At 43.7% G+C, this 21,121-nt stretch overlaps 1 protein-coding gene across 1 annotated transcript in view; it reads right to left on the reverse strand.

Annotated features, from left to right (window-relative positions):
- ephb4a (eph receptor B4a) overlaps positions 1–21,121 on the reverse strand; it is a 43,379-nt gene that overhangs the window by 5,479 nt on the left and 16,779 nt on the right. The window contains exons 2-14 of the mRNA XM_030068830.1: positions 19,760–19,830; positions 15,765–16,046; positions 14,515–14,905; positions 10,517–10,669; positions 8,888–9,223; positions 8,689–8,813; positions 7,460–7,625; positions 6,163–6,262; positions 4,852–4,916; positions 4,536–4,649; positions 3,426–3,673; positions 3,110–3,325; positions 1,995–2,144 (exon numbers count right to left, since the gene is read on the reverse strand). Coding sequence (XP_029924690.1) covers positions 1,995–2,144; positions 3,110–3,325; positions 3,426–3,673; positions 4,536–4,649; positions 4,852–4,916; positions 6,163–6,262; positions 7,460–7,625; positions 8,689–8,813; positions 8,888–9,223; positions 10,517–10,669; positions 14,515–14,905; positions 15,765–16,046; positions 19,760–19,830 — 2,417 coding nt within the window. The remainder of the gene's footprint in view (positions 1–1,994; positions 2,145–3,109; positions 3,326–3,425; positions 3,674–4,535; positions 4,650–4,851; positions 4,917–6,162; positions 6,263–7,459; positions 7,626–8,688; positions 8,814–8,887; positions 9,224–10,516; positions 10,670–14,514; positions 14,906–15,764; positions 16,047–19,759; positions 19,831–21,121) is intronic.

The raw sequence follows: 21,121 nt of genomic DNA on the forward strand, positions 1-21,121 counted from the left end.
CAAAATAATGGAAACTTGTTTAACTCGGCGCTGAGGAAGGATCAGGAGACCTGGATGCCTTCCTCTGGAACATTTACTGTAGTCTCGATCGAGGGGAACAGAGATAAGCAATACACTTGAAGCTGCAATGTAATGCCAACCAACTCTGAGGGTTTCTGATATTTAAACTCGCACAAGATTTACTACACGCCCAAATAAGATTATTCTTTACTTATCTATGCTTTATTGGATACTGGGACCCTAAAACAGGAAACTGTGTTTATCCATGTTAACCAAAGTCACGCTGTATGCATTCCAGTAACCATGCAATACATATCTTGGAGGAGTCAGCCTGACTGTCCCTGACTGTCTAAAACAGACCATCTTATCCACCACAACCTTGGGTTTCCTAGGAGACAGCTCTGTCTTATCAGGACAGCTGACTTGCCCGGCCGACTGCATGTCTACTCAGAGACAGGCCCTGACCACGGTTTGCTGGCTGGAGAGTGACCAGAGCGCTGTGTCATGTTACCTTTAAGCCTAAGGAGGAAAATTCCTACACAAGAAGCACAAATGTAGCTAGCTGAAAAGAGATCAGATAATCACCCCATTTATATGCAAGCTTGAAAACAACATGAGGCAACTAATAGTGGTCCAAAATGGCCAAGCAGTATATTCCTGAATTGTTGCGCCATCAGTCACAAAAAAATGACAAAATCGTTTGAAGTGGAAACCGTGACAATGGCTACAACGATGAATTAGCCCAACACAGAGGTGTTGCTGCAGCTTTTCAACATGCACAGAGGGACACTTAACAGGATAGCTGCTAACACCACAAAACTACTGCCTAAAAAAATTACCATAGAAATAAATCAACACCACTGTGACAGACTCAACAAAAAGTGTACGATGCGAGCTTCCTGTTTATGTCAGGGCTGACATTTGAACACCACTTATGGCCAAGGCCAACACATAAAGATTCATAACATGGGAGGCAGACCACAAAACCTGAACCTCTGAGTTCTGGGAAAACAAATATGGCATGAGTCATCTTTCATTATGTTTGCTACATCCGGAGCAGTTTATGTTGCAGAAGGCAAAAGGAAACCTTTGATCCACGATGTTTGTTGCCAACTGTTAAACGTGGTTTTGGACTTGTAATAGTATGGAAGGCCAGCCACTGAGACTCATTATGTCTGATGATTGCTCTGCATGATCGTACAGCGGTCTTGGAATGAGGCTATTTTACAGGACCAGATGCACCCTATGGTGCAAACAATGTTCCCTGGTGACGCTCACCAAAGATGATAATGGCTCCATACACACTGCTACGCAATTTCAAGAATGGTTTCTTAGACATCAGGATGAAGTCAAATGTCTTCATGATGTCTCCATTAAATCGTCAGATCTAAACATCACTGAGTTGTTATGGGAAGCTCAACGGCGCAGTGTGTCAAATAGATTTCCACCTTCTTTATTCCACAAAAAACTCAACACAAAAAAGTTTTTCTGGATGGAAGCTTTTCTGAAGGTGAATAGTGGTAATATATTATTAGATGTTTACATATTTTGTAGATTTGCAGATGCAACCTTCCAAAAAGGATGGTTCTGGTCGTCAATTCTGTTTGGCAGAGTCTCATTTGAAGGCACTACAACGTAAACACATCTGTGCTCACGTAAATGTTAAATATTACAGTGCTAAGAGAAATCACAGCTCAAAACAGTGCTTAAAATGAACAATACTGAAGTCAATTTTTACTTGTTTGTTGCTTGATTGGCAATGGAATAAAGGCACAAACATGACGAAAAGAGAAACAAGAAGACATGAGGAAAAGTGGAAAAAGCGAGTAAACCAGCATACAGTGATAATTAAAGAAAATCCTTTAATCATGACAAGTATCGTATTATTACTAATCAAAGTGCAGGATTTATTGAACCCTGGTATTTCATTTTTATTGGCATATTTTAGAAAAGTTCTGCCTGTATAAAAAGAAAGGCTCATCGCTGATACTTACATCCTGGTTGCTCATGTCCCAGTATGGCCTCTCTCCAAAGGACATGACCTCCCACATGACGATGCCATAGCTCCACACATCTGAGGCCGAGGTGAACTTTCTGAAGGCTATCGCCTCTGGCGCCGTCCAGCGGATTGGGATCTTACCTCCCTATAAGGACAGCACGACAGTCAACACCTCACACTTCACAAAGCAATGGACTTTAAGTCACGGTCACTTGAGATGGAGACTTGAGGAACTCGAGGAAGTCAAGTTGGTTAAAATAATAGACCTTAACTACTGTAATGCCTACAAATATACAATACTTGATTAAGGAAAACCATCAAGTCATTAAAATGTTCTGTGCAGCCACAAGACAATCCAGATGACAACGTTTTGGGCAGAGTCGATATAATTTAACCCCAAGAACATAATGTGAACTCAGTTATAAGGCACATTTTAAAAGCTAAAACATGAAAGTAAAAAAAAAAAAAGGCAATGAAATGGGAGTGGAATAGTAATTCTAACTGTGGCAAATAAACCATCCCATAATCAATGCATTACTGATCCATTTCACAGATCAATGCTCCGACCAGCCTCACACTGCGTTTCTTTTTCATACTGAGGACTCCCACACAGAGAGGCATTACAGGAGCATACCAGTGATTCTGCATGTTTAGAATAATATCTACAAAATGTGTGCTCTTCATATTTGTGCCAATCTTTTCCCAAAACAAGCCGCTGTGTTTCAGAACTCCCGCATCACGTTTCCAACCTTTTATCCAGCCACTGGTTTCCATTCATTCGACTATGAATATGAACTTTCAGAGACTTGAAACACCTCTGCTGCTGTTGTTAGCTGTGATTGCAGCGCGTTTTCTAAATGCTGCACGTGTCAAATTGATGTTTTCTTAATTTGCTGGTCTATTTGTGTGTCTTTTGTTAAGCTGCAGTGCACTGAGCTCTCCAGGCCACCACGCAAAGTTCAAGTTTAAAGTTACAAAATGAAGTATTTTTTTTAGCTTTGGTGGAGTAATATTATACATTTGCTTTTCATGAAGAGACATGTACCACTGTATGGATGAATTTTACAGAGAGGGTTCCCAGCGAAACAGTGAAGAGGGTTGTCATCTCACCAGAGAGCTGGTATAGGTTGGGTCGGAGGAGTTCTCCTGCAGGAAGCGGGACAAGCCGAAGTCGGACACCTTGCACACCAGGTTGCTGTTGATCAGGATGTTTCGGGCGGCAAGGTCTCGATGGACGTAGCTCATTTCTGCCAGGTACTTCATGCCAGAGGCAATGCCGCGCAGCATTCCCACCAGCTGGATGGGGGTGAACTGGCTATCATTAAGCTGTGGAAGTGGAGAGAAAAAGTTAAGTTTCAGAATAAGTGTGTTTCAGCGTGTGTGTGTGTGTGTGTGTATGTGTGTTCACACACTGTGCTACACTGACCCGCAGGAAGGAATCCAGTGCTCCGTTCTCCATAAACTCTGTGAGGATCATGACGGGACAGCTGGCTGTGATGATGCCTTCCAGGTGAATGATGTTCGGGTGCTGGAACTGGCCCATGATGGACGCCTCCGACAGGAAGTCCCGTCTCTGTTTGTCGGTGTAGCCGCCCTTCAGCGTCTTTATGGCCACATAGTTTTCTTTCTTCCCTGGGATCTTCAGCCTTCCTCTGCATACCTCCCCAAATTCTCCTACAGACCACAGACACACACACATTTTTAAGGGATACAACAGCAGATTGTATTTTAGTCTGTTTTCTTTAATGCTGGGATCAGAATACACAATTTTTGCTCCATTCTGACCTAATTTTGTGTCTGTTGACAAATTACCAGCATCGAATCTTAATGTGAAGTTTGTAAATGATGGTCGGGTGGCTTTAAACCGTGTGGTAAGACATGCTCTAAAAACTGAGACCTGTGATCCAGAACGGGCCACAACATTCTGTCATAAAGTCTAGGATGCCATTTTTTTTTTTTTTTTGCTTTCGTCGACTGGTGTGACAGCTCCTACAATGTCTGCACTTCACACCGTCACACTGTTTGTTCACCGCCCCTCGACAATCACCTACAGAGGCTGGATCATGAAGAGCCAGTGTGTCATGATTGGTCACAGTCTAATGTGGCCTCTCTCTTAATTTATTTTAATTTATGTCACTGCAGACGCCTAATCTGATCTGGTGACCATCATGGCAGACAGAATTATCGTGTAATCTGATCAAGGCATAACAGGCATTCACCACATTAGGAGCTAAAGCTGTCTTTCAGCGCCCCTAAAGCTAGCCTGCAGCTAGTGGTGCCCTTTGGTTTGGATGACGTATCCTAATAATACTAACTCAGAATAATGATTAAATGTCATTGAATCAATTTCCCTTAGAACATTACAATTTGCTTTTAGATGTATTATTTCTAATGGCAACAATGTGCCAGGTCATGCGCTACAGGAAAACACAATTGTGGTTTGTATATACACAGGAACCGCTGATCAGATTAAAGTTTATACATTTTAAAATAGAAGAAAGTAGAACTAGTGGAAGCGTTAGGCAAGGGGGCTCACCGGCACCGATAACCTCCTCAATCTTGACAAAAGAAACATCGATTTCCTTGGCAAACTCTCGCACTGCCTCATTAGGGTCCTCGTAGGTGAAAGGGTCGATATAAACCTTGACCCCTGTGGAAGAGAGACAAACAGGATCGTGGGAAAGGAAGAGGAGAAATGTCAGAGAGCTATGAGCCACAGAGAGCCCAGGCACATTTACAAAGAAAGAAAAACTAAATAAATAAATAAAAGATTTCCCCGATGTGTCAGACTTTGTAAATCACTGCTGGTTTCTGCACAGTCTTTAAGAGCCTGCGACTCTTTCATCCGTTACCTTGGCCGACGAGGTACTGGCTGTTTTTGTCACTCAGTTCTGGATCCTTTAGTCTGCTGTGTCTGCTGCAGGTAGGAGGAGAAGGATAAATAGGACAGCATGAATATAATGCGGTAAGGAAGGTGGTGAAGTCAACAGAATAGGCGTTAGACTTTCCTTTGGCTAATATTCCTGGCACTTTTTCCAACGTAATGTGATGCAAATCAGTGGCTCGCCGATGTGACTGTTTGGATGCAAGAGCTATCACAGGTTGTTCCTCTGACTAAAATTCAAACTCCTTCAGAAATGAGGAAAAAAAATTAAGCAGGTTACTTTTTTTTTAATCTACCATACAGAAGTTTTGTAGCTGCCATGCAAGTAATTACAGAGAGAGAGCGATACTTTATCGATCCCTGCAGGATATTCTCTGGCCCCCCACCCCCCGCACAGAGAGGTCAGAGAGCACGGCTACAGAACAGCACCCCCCGAGCTGCCGGTGATACAGTATCTTGAAGGACGGCCTCCCGTCCCATCTACTTGCCTCATTTTATTTAATTCTTTAACCAACCTCTATGGTTCTGCTCTTTGACACGAGCGGCTCCATTATAATTCTGCTGGCACAAACTCATCCCTGCAAGACTGTACAACCCTGTAGCTACTGGATCCCTGCCGTCCTCTCCCTTTCTCTCTCTCTCTCTCTCTCTCTCTCTCTTTCTCTCTCTCACCTCATAAGCCTAAAATAGCAATAATGCACCACCCTCAGTTAGTGGCAGATCTGGGCCTCTGCCACTGGTTTGTGTGTGTGTGTATGTGTGTGTATGTGCTCTTGAGTGTGTGGTCACAAGGTCACGGCTATTGTTCTCCCGTCCTGTGGAAACAGGGTTGGGACGGCTGCATCCTGTCTCTCCCTGCCCTCTACCTCTCTATCGCCATCTCTCTCTCTCTCTCTCTCACTCTCTCTCTCTCTCTCAGTCTCTCTCTCTCTCTCTCAGTCTCTCTCTCTCTCTCTAGCATCCAACAGTATTTACTGGAACAATGAAGCCTAAGGAAAATGTTCTAATGAGCAGGATAACTTTTAGCTGTGCAAGCAAAAGGCATCATGAATATTGCTTTGTCTCTGAAACGGTGCCGGGTAACAGAGTGCAAATCCACCCTTGATAAGATGCGATTTGAACCAGCAGGGGAACGAAGTTAGTGCAAAAACTCTGACATCGGGGGGCCACGGCGGTTATTTGTTTTGGTCCCTTCGATTTCCTCCCCCTCTTCTCCATTTCCTGTTATTCTCTGTCACCTTCTTTCCCTTCCAAATCCGTCTCTCTGCCCTGTTCTCACCGTATGCAGAAGACGGCCACGCAGATGAAAGCGACGAGCAGTAACATCCCCACGGCGATAAGGATACCGGTGACTAAGAGCTGGGAGGGAGAGTCATGGCCTGTGAGAGATGAGATGTGAGAGAGAGAGTGAGAGAGAGAGAGAGAGAGAGAGAGAGAGAGAGAGGTTATCACAGAAATGACATCAGGAAGGTTAACACTGGTGGCAAAGAAAAGTGTGGGAAAAGAGAGAGACTGATGAGAGGGAAAGAAACAATATAAAATGAAAGGATAGGTTTGGTATTTTTCAACCAAGGCCGTATTAAAATGCTGACACCCATCATTTATAACCGCACCCCTCTGCTAGCTTTACCGACGAGAAAACTTCCCACTCCGCTGCAGCTTCTTGCTCGCCTTCAACGCAATCTAACGGGACACTCGTTTTCAGCCTCATAAACCACCGTAAATGTCCTTTTTGAAAACGGGAAAACTCACAGCACAGTCACACACACAAAAAAAAAAAAAAGATGGCAAACGGTGCTTTGTCACAGGTTTCACTTAGCATTTACAACATGTACATATATCGGCTCGTATACTTCCAAACCATGCTGCTGCTGTTTTGGCCGACGCGGTGTTCACACTCGGAACTTGGAATTTCCGTCTTGTAAAATTCCGGCGTGTGACAACATGGCATTTGCTACATCGAACTGGGATAAATGCGTGCTCACAGGAGGAAGAAACTCTGAATTTTCCTCCGTGGGGAACAGCAAAGAAAAGAACATTCATTTATCTTGTGCTGACACTGTAGAGCACAACCGTGTTGCCGGCTGGAAATTTACAAGACACAAATTCAGACTTCCGCTGTTGCACTTAGCAGCAGATGTGTACAAGGCTTTGTACGACGGCAGATGCCAAGTAAAACGTGTTAGAAACCATCAATTTCAACCAATTTCAAAACAGATTTGACTGTTTTGTGAGTTTTCCCCATTTAGAAAAAGGACATTTGGAAGCTGAAAATGAATGTTGGACTGTGTACTCATCACTAAAGTTATAACGGATGGGCGTCAACATTTTAATAAGGCCTGGACTTAAAATGACTAAACTTAATTTTAATTCTTTTAATCTGTAATACAAAAAAAAGTTAATGCAATACAAGCAAAATAATCACAACGTGAACTTATTCAAGAGCCATTTGTGCAGGCAAACATCTGCAAAACTCAGCGATTCAAATTACATGGTGTGCAAAAAAAAAAAAAAAGAGAGAGAAAAAGAAATTCATGTGAAAGTCACTCTGAAGTGCACATTTGGCCTTTCCTTACCGTCAGGCAGGGTGCGGAAGATGGCAGCAGGGCTGAAGCTGCCGTAGCCCGCCATGGTGCGCGCCCGGACCTGCACCTCATACTGGGTGGCCCTGCGAAGGTCACTCAGCACTACCTGGTTTCTGTCACTCTCTCTGTAGTGGCACTGCTCCTCACTCCGGCGCTCCTGCCGAATGGAAACAAGGTCAGCGGGATGGAAGGTCACAGAGAAAGGAGAGCATGTGGGCAGATGACACAGATAACCAGGGTCATTGTGAAAAGTTGAAAAGTGAAACCAAGAAACACTGCTGACTTTAAGTGGGCATATCACAGGACTTCAACATTTCCTCTAACCGTGTAACATCATGAATGCTTAATGCAGAGACTACATTCATCATTCTTGACTGTACACACTGATTTTGTTCAAGGCAGGATGAGTGGGATTTGTCGTTGCTCCTCCCTGGCTACGCTAACCGCCGGCAGTGAGTTTTCACTGGCACCCAGCTGTCCAACAGTAAACAGGTCAACACCGCCTCACTCTTCATCCTCATCGCCTTGCTATATTTCCCTTTGTTGCGATTTTCGTAGCTTCCTATTGGATGTTGTGCTATCAATCTGGCACTGTGTGCTGTTATGGGCTGGGAGCTACACACCCACTGCCCAAAGGCCGACGCCCAGAAGAGTCTTAAGCTCAGCAAAACCCAAGCAGAGGGCAGGGTCTCTGCAGACACACACACGCACACACACCAACACACACTTCTAGTGGTATCCTTTCTGTAAGAGTCTATACTTTGTTTTTTAGGAAAATCCTACTCATTATGCCTTTAAGTGTTTCAATGTAGAGTTATCGCCTTTTTTAAAACTTTGCAGTTTCAAAGTAAACCCACTCAAAGCCTCACAGTTGGACTTGGTCCTGACTGAATTCCTTCATGAATAAATTGCTGAAATATTTCCGATCACAGAATGCTGCATGATTTGAACTGACATCGCCTGGAAAACCTCCACTCAGCAGAGCTGCCCAATTTTAATTAGAGGAGCTGGTACTGCAAGGCAATCAAGCTCCAGTATTGGGATTCAGTCAATGTGGGGATTAATCAGTACCTATTTTCTACACTATACTTATTTGCAAAGCATCCTGACAAACATGCTTATCCTGATATACATGAAAACAAACTCATGAAAACTGAGTAATGCTGGACCTTTAAGCCAGACAGCTGAATGTGGGACGTCAGGCAGATGAGCGCTCTTACCTTCTCACAGTAGCGCAGCTGGTACTGCAGGATGGTGTAGTGAGGCTGGGCCGGGACCGACCAGTGGAGAGTCAGACTGCTCTCCGTCGACACGCTCTTCCGAATCACCGACACGAGTGCTGGCACTACAGAGAGACACATTTTCAATACCAAGTGAAATTCTCAGTTTGAACCTCTCCCTTATCTTCCCTTCTCTTACCATCATGGTTTGTGGTGATGTTGACACTCTCGCTGGCTGGACTCTTGCCGCTGAGCTGGGACACTCCGTTGAGCGCCTGGATAGAGAAGGTGTATGTGGTGTGAGGCAGCAGACCCCAGACCTCCACCCTGCGGCCCAGCAGGCCATGCTGCATGGGTCGGTAGCTGACGCTGTCTCCGCAGGGCAGGCACGGCCCCTTGGGCGACCCGCACAGGGAACACTTGACCGCGTAGCTCAGGTCTGTTCTGCCGCCGTTGTCTAGCGGCCCGTTCCACTCCAGCGCGAGTGTGGTTTCATTGATCTTGGAGACGATGCTGCGTGGGGCAGAGGGTGGCCCTAAAGGGAAAAGAGAACGCACGTTACACCTTTTTCTGCATCATCACACAGAAAAAGACGAATACATGCAACTTCTCTACCAACGTCTCTGTCGAGCCATGCTGCTGCTGCTGCTGCTGTACCTTTGCGTGACAAAGGCAGGCCATCTGTTTACTTGTTTCAATACAAACTCTATTCTGAAGACATTTTAATCAGACTTCACAAAGAGTTAGCAAGGAGAAGATTAGAGGCACAGCAGGAGCATGTGTTGCAGAATTTAACTGCTGCAATTACATTTGTCTAAAATTGGATGATAATGATCAGCGGCTGAAAATTGTGAGAAGATTGTGATTGCCTCAAGCCAAGCATAACTAAACAGCAATACCACTCAGCTACTGTGAATGAGTTTCTGTTCCTGCCAAGGAGAAAGAGCTTTGTCCCTGAGCCTGCAGCAAAGACTTAAGTGCCAATAGAAACGTTCTCACTGGAAATCCTAGGGGGGCAACATCACACATAAATTCTACATTCATCAATTAGGAAGGGGGATTTTTTTCGGTGTTGATTGATCTGACAGTTTTAAGAACAACAAAAAAACATGAGCATTAAAAATGATCATGGATGTAATTAGGTTAAAGAGCTTTTTCCACAGGGAAAGCTTCTTTGGCTTTACAGATGGTATGTTACACACAAACTGACAATAAAAGTGTGGAGGAGAGCATGGAAGAGCATCCTCTATGCTGGGACACCAATACAGAATATAAAAGAAGAATGGCTAAATAAGCAATAAATAATTCAGAAAAAAACCTTTGTAATTAAAGTTGTCAGTAATTATTAAATTAGTGGATATGAATGTTAGGTGGCATTTACGCCACACGTGCTCAAAATGGAAACGGTCAATACCCTGATGCCGAGTTTCACAATGCTTCGCAAACTCTTTTTATGGCCGTTCTGAGGAAAAGACCCTCCCGTTCACACGTGTGAATGCGTGACTGAATTGAAATTCCTGAATCCGCATGGAGGTGTCACTCGAGACCATCAGTGCCTCCCTCACTTTTCAGTCACCACCCCCACCCCCAACAACCTGTCACAGAAAACATGCATCTCAATGCCTAGCACTAGGACAAAGGGCACAAAGCAGATGAAAGGAGCCTGGCTAAGAGAAAAGAAACAGAGCCAGAGATGGCTGAAACAAAAGCAGATGGGCCAACGAGAGCAGGGAGAAACACTGCGAGGCCAGAAGTGGGATGATGTGGATGTGGCTCGGCTTCTCCGTGTTCACATGTGGCTTTAAATACTTTTTGCATGCATACTTACTGGTGCAGGGGGTGTCAGGAGAGTCTGATTCTGCACGCAGGTATCCCGCACGACACGCACACACAGACGATCCTGTGACAGTGGCATAGCTGAATCCGGGACAGCCGGTGCACTGTCCCTCTGTACCTGACTTGAACTGACCCACAAGACAGGCTGTACAGGATTGGGGGCGGGGAGGGTGAAGAAAAGCATATTATTATGAATTTTGATATTGGATGTGACCTTAGAGTACTGCATAGCACAAAATCACCTCACACACAGTGTTCCAGACAGACAAGGGTACAACAGAATTTGCAAATAGCCAGATTGACATGTAGGACCACGCATGGAGGTCCATAAAGTTTACACAACCACAGGAATGTGTTTGACAGTCAATTGAATTTGTCACCAACAACCTGCTTAACAGTGAAATTACCTGAATTGCCCTGATGCGATTAGGCCTGTGGATAAGCCCTACCCACCTGGAAGGGCTTATCGCATCAAACAAAGAAATCCTAAGAATTATTTGCCTTTGCTATTTGAAATCTTGTTTCAAGCCATTGCACTGACAGGCACAGCAAACAGCCGCCAAACAACCAGTGATAAGACGCACAGCCACAACAAAATGAATGTGCAGGCATTCTCCCGTCACTTTGTTCACAGAAACACTTAGAGACCCGGTTCAGGACATCCGGGATGGTGATACAAGCAGGTCCCAATGAACCTCATTAGGCCTGGGCAATATATCGATATTATATCAACATTGCGATATGAGACTAGATATCGTCTGGGATTAATATTGGTATGGCATAAGGATAGTCTTTTCCTGGTTTTAAAGGCTGCATTACCATAAAATGATTCTTACCAGACTATTCTGGCTATTTTAGTATTTGCCTTTACCCATTTAGTTAAAAATAATATTTTGTGTAAGCACCAGTAGTCATCCCCACGATACTATCACAATATTGATAATGAAGTATTTGGTCAAAATATCATATTTATTTTGTCTTGATCGCCCAGCCCTGCTAGAATCATCAAACCGATGTGACTGTATGCATGAAAGGGTTAAATCGAGCATTTATGAAGTGCTTTAGAGAAGATTTTAAAATGTTGGGATATATGTCGTGAATTGTGATACAGCCTATAAATATGTGACATTATTTATAGGCCTTATTGCCCAGACATGTGCTTTGTACACAGGAATATCTTATAGGCTGTCACAGCCACCTTAAAATATCATATATATTCGTCAAACATTGACAAAATGGCAGATAAAAAGGTGCTCCAGGGGCTGAGTGGTACACTGAACACACACACAAACACACACACACACACGCAGAGCAGAGTTAAGAGTCACTGGGGTCACAACAAGATCTTTCCATCACAAGATCTGCTCCCAGAACACAGGAACTCTTCTGAGGAACCAGCAACCCTTATCCCTGTGTCCAGTGAAGGAACCAGACTGGTTAAATGTGTGACGATGGAGCATGAAAGTATCACCACCGCCGTTTTCAAAAACAGCGAGTGAGCGCAAACATAACTTATTAAAAAAGATCATTCTACCAAGAGATCACTGGGTTAAGAATTTAGAGAAAAACACCACACGCCACGTCACAGCTGATCTGCGTAAAAGCATTTTTCTTGCCTTTCTAGCCTCCTCAATCTCATTTTTCATCTATCACTTCACTCCAAAATCAAATGCAAACACCACAGCGGCACAGCAGTAAATAATCATGAACACGATAGCTTCGATATGTCCGCTGTTTTGCTGTTGTCATGCATAATGACTACAGATCTTCCCCGTATTTGTATAAAGGTCACTATTCTCAGAGTGGGGCTGGAAATGCAAAAACATTTAAGGTTAGGGCGCTTTGTTCCCGGATTCCCCGCCCAAGAGCAAGAGAGCGAGTGCCCTGTGGTGGAAAAGGGGCAAATGATCTTGATCACGGTCATTTTGCAGGGTCGACATAACCCAGGTTGATATTTTCACACTGACAGTCGACTCACATTGTCTCCCATGCTACTAGTGCTATGTGAACAGCGTATGAGTGTTCCTGCGTATCTGAGCTATTCGCGGCTGTTTAAATATATATCTGCTAATCAAATAAATCAAGTGCCAATCGAGTAATAATGCCTGACAGACAACAGCATTATTCGGCCAACCTGAGAGCTGCTGGAACACGGATGCAGGGTATTTTTAGCCTACTTAACCAGGCATGTTGACAGATAACATTTTCTGATTTACAGGAACAGCCTACTGGAGTATTTTAAGAGAGAACGAGGGATATTTACAGATATTCCTCTGGAAGTTGCCTGACTAGAGGACTGACACAGCAAGCTGAGTGTCGGCCGTCAGCCATCGCCTAGCGTCTGTCACCAACGCTCAGCCACGTTCACATTATACAACCAAGTCTTCTACCACTGGTCACTGAGGCGCCTGTTTGCATATCAGCGCATCTCTAGAAAGATTCAGCTGTGACGAGGCTCAGTACTTGCAGCAATTCATGCTAATTTATGCCTCTGTGAGTCTGATTATCTTTTTTTGTTTTCGTATTATTTTTCACTTTGTGAGTTCTGGACCTTCTTAGTAGGCCAAAAACAATTAATGGGAGCCCACCGGGAGCCTGGAAACCTAAAAATACCGTGAATGCAATGTGTGATGCCGACACTTGATCATTTGCATTCTGAGGCTTTTCTGACAGCTGTGAATATTCTGGTGCAAGTCGTGCACTGCTCAACCTGGAAACAGTCTACACAAATCTATTTATGGGCGTCATCTTGTACCCTTTTGTAATTTACATCACACTGACAGCACTTAGGGCACTCTTAAACCAGAGGCACCTGGGTAAATATACCTGGCAGATGGAAACCCGAACTGTACTTTCAGGGTACTGGAGCTTTACTGTTGGTTCAAATATTCTTATCAAGTTCATCTAAACAGGTATTTTAATCCGCTTGACAGCAGTCATGCTTTTGAAGTTAGAGAGCTTTATTTTACCCAGAAAATATGTGTCCCATCTATGAAAGACATTAGTGTAGCACCCCTGATTTAATTATAAATCTAGACTTAATTTGATTTTTAAAATGACAGGCCTACTAAGCAAATCAGCTCTGCTCAGTCTTGCTTCAATGGCAATTTGTCCCAATTCTCCTCTCTGACTGTCAAAATAGTGAAAAGGGAAGTGCCAACCCAACTTCACCAAGCAGACTATTTGAAATGCTTTTTTTTTTTTTTTTTTTTTTTAATCATTATACCCCCCCCCCAAAGAGATCAAACTAAATCCCACCTTCAAACAGGAGCAAAGACGCAAGCACCCTTTCTTCAGAAAATCTTTGCATTTTCAAGTCGGGTTTCATTTTTAGATAATGTATTTCTGGTACAATATGTATGTGTGTGCGTGTACGTGTATGTGTGTGAGACAGAGACAGTGTTTGGGGAAGAGGGGGGGCCTTATTCATGCACAAGGGTTGTTAATTGGACTCATTAGACAGAGCTGCTGCATAGCTCCTGAGAGAATCATCCTGCTTCTTCCCTCTTTATTGTCTGCTTTGCTTTGATGTTCTGAAAGTGATAGGATCTTTACCTCCAGCCTTCCCCCTCTCTCTCTCTCCCTCTCCTCACCTCTGCTGCGCTCCACTCCTCCTTCTAACATAACTGACACCGTGGGCACTTCTGAGATGTCTTAGCAGCAACCCTTTGACCTCGTCCTCCCCTTCCGAGCTCAGCGCCGCTCCACCTGACCTCTCCCTGTCCCCTCGGTGTCACAGCTCCCCCGCCTGCCTCATTAAACTTCCTCAGTCTCTCATTTCCTCTTAAATGGTTAAACCCTCAGCGAACCCCACCCTCACGTTGCCATTGTTTTCTTGTTTAGTCTCCCTGCTCCGGTTTCGTGTGCCTGTGTGGGTGTAGTCAACATACATTCCTGTACGTACGCAGCTTCCCATCAAAACTGACGAGAGCGCACTTCACCTTTACATTACGAGTCCAATCGCACATGCAGCCTCGCTGTTTCTCTCACCCGTGCACCGTGTGTGTCCCTCAGCGGGCTCAAACCCTGGTAGGCAGGCGCAGGAGGTCGTCGGCTGGCCCACCCACTGGCCGTCTTCCCCGCAGAAGAGCTTTGGCGGGCGAGGTCGCAGCCCCTGCTGAGTGGCATGCTCCACACACACACCCTGTGCCTCTTGCACCAGGGTGCGGGGGATCGTCTCGGGGAAGGAGGAGAGCGCGCTGACCAGGGTGGGACACTTCTTGAAGAAGACCCTGACGGACAGCAGGGCCATGCAGGCGCCCTGAGCTTGAAATGCCAAGTAGAAGCCTCTCTTGGACAGGGGGCCGAGTCGCAATGTCTTCACGTTGAACTTCCGCTCCCCGCCCTTCCTCAGCAGAAAGTCTGCAGCCACTGTGTCCACCTAGGACAGGAAGACAGGGACAATTGTTAAAGCAAGTTCAATAACTGTTGTGTAACGGTAAATTCCAGATGCAAGTCAGCAGTCAGTTATTAAATATGGAGGCACCAGCTGCATTTTCTGTTTTTTTTTTTTTTTTTTTTATTCCAATTTTTAAAAGCCTTTTTAAACAACATTTTCTTTATTTTAACATAATTAACAGTTTTGAATCATTTTTTAACTTTTTTTTTTCACTTTATTTTGTGACTGTGAGAGGCATATATAATAAAGATTTGGCTATCCTAGTGCTTTTTGTCACATTACACAAAAGACAAAACATCTCTCTTTTCCAAATAAATCTACATTTCAGAGTTAACAAAATCTATCTGAAAAAAATATGACAACCCTCAGAAATAAATGCAAATGAGATCAAATTAAATACAAATACAAAACATAAAATATTTCATACTTGAAGAAACCTACAGTTGCTTTAAATACTAAAGGTCAACATAAGGGTCTTTTTTTTGTGCAAAATTTTACCATTAAAACATGTTCTCATGTAACATCATATGATGGGTGTAATCTTTCTCTTGTTTTCTGATTTTTTTTTCTCTTTTGGACATCATAATGGGTTCAGAAATTAAGTAAGAAAAACAATGGGTGCATGCAATTAGCAACCAGCTAGACAAGTAACCAGGGATTGCTTTAATTTTTGCAAAAACCGCATGGTTCTGGCTGACTGATTGATGCACCCATATTATTAAAATGTACATACTAGATTAAAGTTTGTGAGAGTATTAACGCAGTAGATAATGAGTATTTGTTGAGCTTTGCTAATAAGCTTCAAACAGTGAGTGAACACATCCTTTAAATAAGCTGATACCTTTGTGTACGGGTTCTCCATCCAGGGTGGGTAAGTGGCTGTGGCTTCATTTGAATCTGCCTGGTAATAGTAGAGGTTGAACGTCTCCTTGCAGCTGCGGTGGTGGGTCGTCCTTGAAGAACACTCCATCATGGTGAAGCGCAGCTCCACGTATACCTGAGATGCTCCTCGCCGCTGGATGAAGCCACTGCGCAGCCAATGGCTGGATGAGCTGTCTGCCTGGCAGATCTGATAGGTCCTCACGCTGTTGGTCTCTTCATCTAGACCGCTCACTTCCTCCCACTGAGAGACAAAAGAGGACAAAGCATTGTCAGTAAGAAAATTAAAATGAAATTTGACCTATTAAACAACATGAAGTCAGAGCTGACAGCTTTTAATTCCCACTCTTTCAGTAAGGTCTTTATATATTTGGTTGAATAAAAGGCGCTGTTCAGCGTAATAAGGTTGCAATTCATCATTGGTCCTGGGCTTTATAGCACCTGTCAGAAGCCTGTGGGACGGATCTGGCCTGCCGCAAATTTTGATCCAGCCCCCATTTGAATTTGGGGTGTTAAATCATTCCTACTGCCGAGCTGCAGCCACAGCTAGTGGGAATACAAGTCTCAGTTGTCACACAGAGCACACGATTGCACACAGCATCCGAAACAGATGCAGCTTTCACCCCTCCAACACACTTTGAAACTAAAATGCAGGAATGCAGAGTGGCTATCACAAATCCATATTATGGAGGGAAAACCTTTCAAATGGAACTGTGCTTGTGGGAAAGCCAAATGTAACGGTAACACGCTTTAATTCTTGACATGTGAGTCAATTGCAAACGTGCTCACCATCACCGCGTTCCTGGGAGCAGGATACAAGAAAAAAAACAAAAAACAAAAAAAAATTGAAGATACTCAGGGCAGAAATTAGCAGATTTGCTGAACTTGAGGCTCAGAAATTCAGTTATGTAAATATGTAAATTTTCAAAAATCCATTTGCAGATGATGTGGAGAGCGAGGCAGAAAACTGGCCTGAATGAATTATAGTGCAGCAGCGCACCGAGAGCCAAGTTTGAATCTCTCGAGGTGAGAATTTTTCCCCTTTCATCCTGGTATAATGCCACAGACTTCAGGAGCACTCACTCGCGTGAGCAAATGTTTTCTGTGATGAAGATTTTCAAATCATCACATGACTCCACAATAATGACTGACACACTGCATCAAAGAATATGTGCATGTTAGTCACATGGAGCCTGTATAAATGTCGTGAGGAGATTAATCATTTATTTTGCTCCACCAAATGTAGCACGTTATTAGTTTGCACAGCTTCTACGTTATGTGTAAAAAAAATTAAAGGCACCCAATGTAGTGTGTGACCACTACTGGCGCTACAGTTCACACTTGGAAAAGTGGGTGTCTGAATTTTTTACATAACATGCTCTTACAGAATGCCATGAGTGTGGGAGCTACATATTACAGACGCCAATGTAAACAACGAAACGCTCAAAATATTCCAAAATGAGGCTCTGCAAAAGTCTTTTGAGGTAGGAAACGCATTCAGCATGTTTATTAGACCTCAAAGATGCAAGTAATGTCTTTGGGAGAGAAATTTTACAGGGAAAACTACACTGGGAATCTTTATACATAGCCAATATTCATTATTTTGCTTGGCTAAACACAAAAAAGCTTTCACTACCATTGAAGTGTTTAAGTTCGACAGAGTAAGCATTTGAAGTCTACACGGTGCATTTAAAAACATGGACAAAGATGATTTTTTGCATTGTTCATCTAAATGCAAACTGAGTAAACATTCCTCAACTAAACTCTAAATGTGGCCCTGACAGAAATGGAGCTGAAATTTTTCAGATCATCAAAGAGAGTTTTGTCATTGGAATAGTACTGGAATGGACAAGGGGACTGATGGAAAAGGCTGGTGTTCTGTGTCAGGCCCCTCCAGTTCCCCTCCAGCCCCTCATAGATGGCTAGTCTGACAGTTGGGTCCTAACAAGTAGTAAGGACAGGGTTCACCACTCTGAAAGGTTCACTGATTTTTCCCCACAGGTCATTTCTGTCACCACCTGACCCCGTCAGGACGAACGGGACTAAAAGCCCCTCATCTGGGAGGACCCATAGCTCGGATTTCTTCAACCCCCACCGCAAGAATCCTTTTCAGAGAACATTCCCTGCTTTTTCTCTCACTGGTTTTCTTATTTCATAGTGAATCCTGCCCCTGATTTGCATTCCCAGGTGAGCAAGATTCTTTTTGTGCTTGTCAAATTGTTCAGAGGCCCCTTGTGCTCAATCAATGTTGTCGTAGCTACTTCTGCCTCCTGGATTGACACGACGCCGTCCTGGAGGAGATCACTTCAATTAGGTTAATAATACTTCACTATCCTGTGAACGTGGTCACTTTGTATTCAATGATGCTTACTTTGCCCTCTGAGGGGGAGGAACAGATGTTAACTTTGCGGTGAATATAAACCACACAACTTAAAGGGTTTTTTCGATGGGCCGTGAAAAATCGCAGCGCGCCTCCGCGTTGCTGCTCTGCTGTACTCACCGTGTCCCGTATGAGGGAATCAATTACATCGGGCTGACCTGTGGGTCCATGCATTGTAACCATGACAACAAAATCAACACCAATAATATGCACCCTAAAAAATGTCTAGAACTTGTTACAAATGAACAAATATGCCTGGCTAACAAAGTAAACACTGCAGCCGGTTGTGGCTTTTAGGCAGAGGAGCCGTGACACAGGAGTGGGAGATCATCGGTTTAGTTTTGTTAAAGGAGCAGGAGCAACAGGAGGACGGGGGTGACATCGTGTGCTGGCTAATGCATCCAGTCTCTGCTGACTCGTCGACTGGGTGAGCGATTTCTGCATCACGCCATCAAAAGTTCAGGACAAGTCAACTTTGTTCGAGGAGGCGGACGAACACGCGCACAGGCGAGCACGGGGGCAACTTTTTTTTTTTTACGAGGACGAGCCCATGTCCCGCATCGTTGACCCTGCCTCGCTCCTCTGCTCGCCTCTCACTGGAAATGAATCGCGCTGATTTTCGCCGCCCAAGTAAAAAGCTCTTAAAAAGCCACCCGAAACATTAACAGACAGAAAAACAAGCCCAAGCAGATGACCCCTATCTTTTTGGCGTGTGTTACAGTTTTGCTCATACATTTATTGAAGAATATGAAAGAAGTACAGTATCTCAGTAAAAATTGCATAATCTTACTTCAGAAATACTTCATTAGTCTAAAAATTTGCGTTCGTTCTTGATAAATAATGAATCAAAGCAGATCTTAGTAGTGGACTTTGTAGTGGACGCTACAGTGGATTTTAGACCCCCCTGTGACTCATTTAGATGTGATGTGATAAGATTTTTTTTCCATAGTGCAGCAGACTGTCATTTTTGAGCATGATACCACCATTCTCCAGGGTAATAAGGGGTTTATGCACCGCAATCCGAACACCATTTCCCCTTAATGTGAAGTTCTCCATGAATTGTTGCAAATAATACTGGCTGCACTTACTATATACTGTCTGCTTGTCTGTTTTGCCTTTCATTTTGAACCAATGTACAAACAGCACTGAGGAGTAAGTGTTTTTGACCGTTCCCTGAGACCTCCATATCAGCATCACTGTACAATTTTTTTCTCATGGGACATCAGCAAGTTGAGCAGTTTTGGTCAGTGACGCTGCTGGCAAACAAGGCTCAGCAAACCACTCCTCAAATTACAGAGATGTCTTTTTTTTCTGGCTATGACATTCAAAAATGGTGGGCAGCCATTAACTTTTGCTGCAGTGCTGATGCAATAACATGAGCATATCTGCTTTCAATACGCTTTACATCTCTAATTTAGTCTTGTTCGTCTTTTTTTGTGTCAGTTACCTGCCTTAGAGGAGCTCTTCTGTAGCAAAAGAAACAAAGAAACACCTGGAGGGCAAAACTCCCCCACCACCATGCACCCTGTGTATGGAATAAAGATAACAGTAAGCACAATGAGGTTGGGGTTACACACCTCAGGCTTGGCACGGGGGTAGATGGTCCATTTCAGATCCGAAGTCTCTGTCTTGGTGTTCATCAGAACCTCTGTGAACAAATAAACATAGCATCACTCACTGCAAGAGAATAAATCATGCATAAACATCCATTATATGCAAAGAAAAATAATTAAAAAAAAAAACACTTGATTGATGTGATTTATTGCACTGCATCCTGCTGCTATAGTTTCATCAGTCAAATGCATCTGAAAGAACATTCCCATAACCCTAAACTGACTTCCCTTGCACTTATTTCTTGCCATGCCCTCATTTCCCTTCCGTTCCCAGACAGATCCCATACTTGTGGTCATGGTAAACCTGTTAAAAGAGGCTTTTGTCTAGGGGAAGTCGGGACATGGGAGCAAGGTTATCAACCAAACTTACACAGTTACTGTCATCACACGCACAAACAAGCTGTGATTCCAACTGAACCAATGTTTTTTGACTGTTTTTTTTTTTTTTTTTTGTAATCTTTTGATAGACGGGTGAGGCTCTGGTATGATTCAGGATCCATGTCATAGTTATGATAGAAGGATGTCTTCTCATTTTAAGACATCTTTCCCTCGCTCTAAGCAGAGCTGGCTCTGCTGTGCCGTGCCTCGTATTTATTGATGGGATGAGGCTTCTGTCACAGACTAGCTTTCAGAGTCTCACACGTGCCTAAGGAGGTTCCCTGCAGAAGCTCATCTCAAGGGTCAGGCAGTCTGGATTTACCAATAAACAGGATTTAATGCAGCTCTCCTGTGTGCCGTGATCAGAGAGAGCACTTGCATAAAAATGGATGTTGGAGAAAAGGGGGGGTTTGGTTGTGAGTTTATCATCGGGACTATCAAGATGTTTTGTTGAATTAGGCCCACAGCTTCGCTCCAGAGGGCGGACTAGTAAATTCTGGGAACCCACAGCCATTCACAATACGTTCCCGCAGTCGATACACTCAAACTATCATTAGTAAGCTAATTAGGTGACTGACCCTGCTGGTTTGAAATGACCAAAAATAAAATTAAGGCGATGTCAGACTCTTTTGGCTTCCAACAGCCAAGTCAGCAGCTCAGAAAGCATAACCTGTCAGAAAACTACAGATCGACGACTCGCCACATTTCTTTTCTTCAACAGACTCACGTCTTACAGGCTGCCGTTTTGGACAATCATTGCTACAACTGCTTTTTGACAGCCACCTCCCTGTTGATTGGTCATTTACTGGATAAGTGAGTATTTGTTAGATAATGGTTATTTCCATTTTCTGAGTTCAGTTCATTATCTGCTTAATAATGCTTATTTATATTTTCCAAGGTACGCTACTTGTTAAAAACGATATTCAAGCATTAGCTCCCTGTTCCAAT

Source organism: Myripristis murdjan, chromosome 14 (genome assembly GCF_902150065.1).
Source record: "Myripristis murdjan chromosome 14, fMyrMur1.1, whole genome shotgun sequence".
Taxonomy (NCBI): domain Eukaryota; kingdom Metazoa; phylum Chordata; class Actinopteri; order Holocentriformes; family Holocentridae; genus Myripristis; species Myripristis murdjan.